This window comes from Vespa crabro, chromosome 11, assembly GCF_910589235.1.
Source record: "Vespa crabro chromosome 11, iyVesCrab1.2, whole genome shotgun sequence".
NCBI classification, from domain to species: Eukaryota; Metazoa; Arthropoda; class Insecta; order Hymenoptera; family Vespidae; genus Vespa; species Vespa crabro.
Genome location: NC_060965.1, coordinates 1,552,501 through 1,555,000, shown reverse-complemented (window position 1 = coordinate 1,555,000; position 2,500 = coordinate 1,552,501). Strand labels below are relative to the sequence as shown.

The 2,500-nt window shown below is 35.8% G+C and overlaps 1 protein-coding gene across 2 annotated transcripts in view; it reads left to right on the top strand.

Annotated features, from left to right (window-relative positions):
- LOC124428030 (85/88 kDa calcium-independent phospholipase A2) overlaps positions 1 to 2,500 on the top strand; it is a 3,738-nt gene that overhangs the window by 821 nt on the left and 417 nt on the right. For both annotated transcript variants that reach the window (XM_046971596.1, XM_046971595.1), the window contains one exon: positions 184 to 2,500. This exon is cut by the window's right edge and continues 417 nt beyond it. In XM_046971596.1, coding sequence (XP_046827552.1) covers positions 184 to 2,244 — 2,061 coding nt within the window. In that variant the 3' untranslated portion in view covers positions 2,245 to 2,500. The remainder of the gene's footprint in view (positions 1 to 183) is intronic.

Genomic DNA, 2,500 nt, shown 5'->3' with positions numbered 1-2,500 from the left:
GTAAAAAGAGAAGTGAAAAAAAAGAAAAAGAAATGGAAGAAAAACTTACTTTCTAATAATAGCAATACTAATCCAATTTAAAACAATTTTTTACAAATCATATTGTTATTTACTTATTCATGGTTTTTTTTCCTCTCTCTCTCTTTTTTTTTTTTCTTTTTTTTTTTTTTTTTTTTTTTGAAGATGAGCAACGTAAGCAAGATACAGAGATTATGCGACACTTTGGTAGAACATCCAACATGGACGTTGGCTCATTTGGCGGCTCATTTTGCACTTTACGAGGCATTTAAAAATACGGTGGTAAATAGTCAATTGAATAGCAGCGATTTAGATACAGGAGTATCGCCGTTGCAAGTAGCAGTACAAACAAAAAATTTGCGAACTGTACAAATGTTAAAAGCTGCTAATAGCTCATTGGAACATACCGATAAACAAGGGAACACGGTCTATCATTATGCTGCTACATCAACCAAAGATATTATTTTAACGATTAAAGGTTTATCTAATAGTTTAAATAGTAGAAATATTGATGGTTATACGCCTTTACATATCGCTTGTATGAACGATGAACCAGAATGCGTGAAGGCACTTTTATTAATTGGAGCAGACGTTAATATACCACCATCTGATGGACAACCCTCTAGTCCAGGATACGTAGGTGATTTCTTACATAATAAACCTAATGTCCTTTATTCGGAAGACATGAGATTTGGTGGTACACCGTTACATTGGTCTCATAGTAGACCGGTCGTAAATGCTCTGATCGAACATCACGTTGACATAGACGCTGTAAATTTTCAAGGACGTACAGCTTTACACGTTATGGTTATAAGAAAACGTTTGGATTGCGTGGTGGCTCTATTGAGTCATATGGCTTCCGTAAACAAGGTCGATCAGGATGGTAATACTCCATTACATTTGGCCGTGTCATCAGGGACCATAGCAATTGTACAAGTTCTCATTGGATTTGGAGCTGACATAAATGCAAGAAATTGGAAATCCGAAACACCAAGACACATGATTAATCTTAATAATAACGATGGTCAAAAGATACTTTATATCTTACATGCCGTTGGTGCACAACGTTGTCCATACGAGATGAAGGATTGTAATATAGGATGTAAATACGATGAGAATTACAATGGTATTAGATTGAACGAAGTACCAAGATCTATACCACGTAATACATTGGATCAAATGTTACATGTATCCAGTATGGAAGTAATGGCGTCATTTGGAAGAAGAAAGATGAAAGGTGGAAGATTATTATGTCTCGACGGTGGTGGAATACGTGGATTGGTATTGATACAAACCTTGTTAGAAATTGAATCGATATTGAAGAAACCTGTAATAGAATGTTTCGATTGGGTTGCTGGTACTTCGACCGGTGGAATTTTAGCACTTGGTTTGGCATCGGGGAAATCATTGAAGGAATGTCAAGCTTTATATTTTCGTATTAAGGAGGATGCCTTCGTAGGTTTTAGACCTTACAACAGTGAGGACTTAGAGAATATATTAAAGGATTGTTTAGGTCCAGAAACTGTAATGGCCGACATAGAAAGACCTAAATTAATGATAACGAGTGTATTGGCCGATCGTAAACCCGTTGATTTACATCTTTTTCGTAATTATGAATCACCGAGTGAATTATTAGACGTACCAAGGAATACAGATTTCAAAGATACATTATCACCAGCTAAACAATTATTATGGAAGGCGGCACGTGCTACCGGTGCAGCGCCATCATATTTTCGTGCTTTCGGTAGATTTCTCGATGGTGGACTTATTGCCAATAATCCGACATTAGATGCCATAACGGAGATACATGAATATAATTTGGCATTGAAGGCCGTCAAACGAGAATCCGAGGTTATACCATTGTCATTGGTTGTATCCTTGGGTACAGGATTAATACCGGTTGAACCATTAACCGATATAGATGTGTTTAGACCAGAGGGTTTATGGGATACGGCTAAAGTGGCCATGGGTATAACAGCATTGGGATCTTTACTTGTAGATCAAGCCACGGCTAGCGATGGAAGGGTAGTTGATCGTGCTAGAACCTGGTGTTCTATGATTGGCGTACCATATTATAGATTTAATCCGCAATTATCAATTGAAATAGCAATGGACGAGAAAAAGGATGAAATATTGGCGGACATGATATGGACCGCTAAAGCATTCATGCATGCCAATAGAAATCAAATTAATGAATTAGCCGCAGTTATTAATCGGGATGAATAGATTTCTAATGCTGTTGATCGGAAGGGGGGGGGGGTTCTTGTTTCTTCTTTTCTTTCTTTCCTTTTTTTTTTTCTTTTCTTTTCTTTTCTTTCGTCTTGATTATTTTCTTTTTCTTTTTTATTTTATTTCATTTTATTTTTTATCTCCTTTCGAAAAGAGAAAAAAAAAAAAAAAAAGAAAAAAGAAAAAAGAAAAAAAAAAGAACTTCAATCGTTTATCATTTTAACGCACAATTCGTTTATCTTACGTTACATTA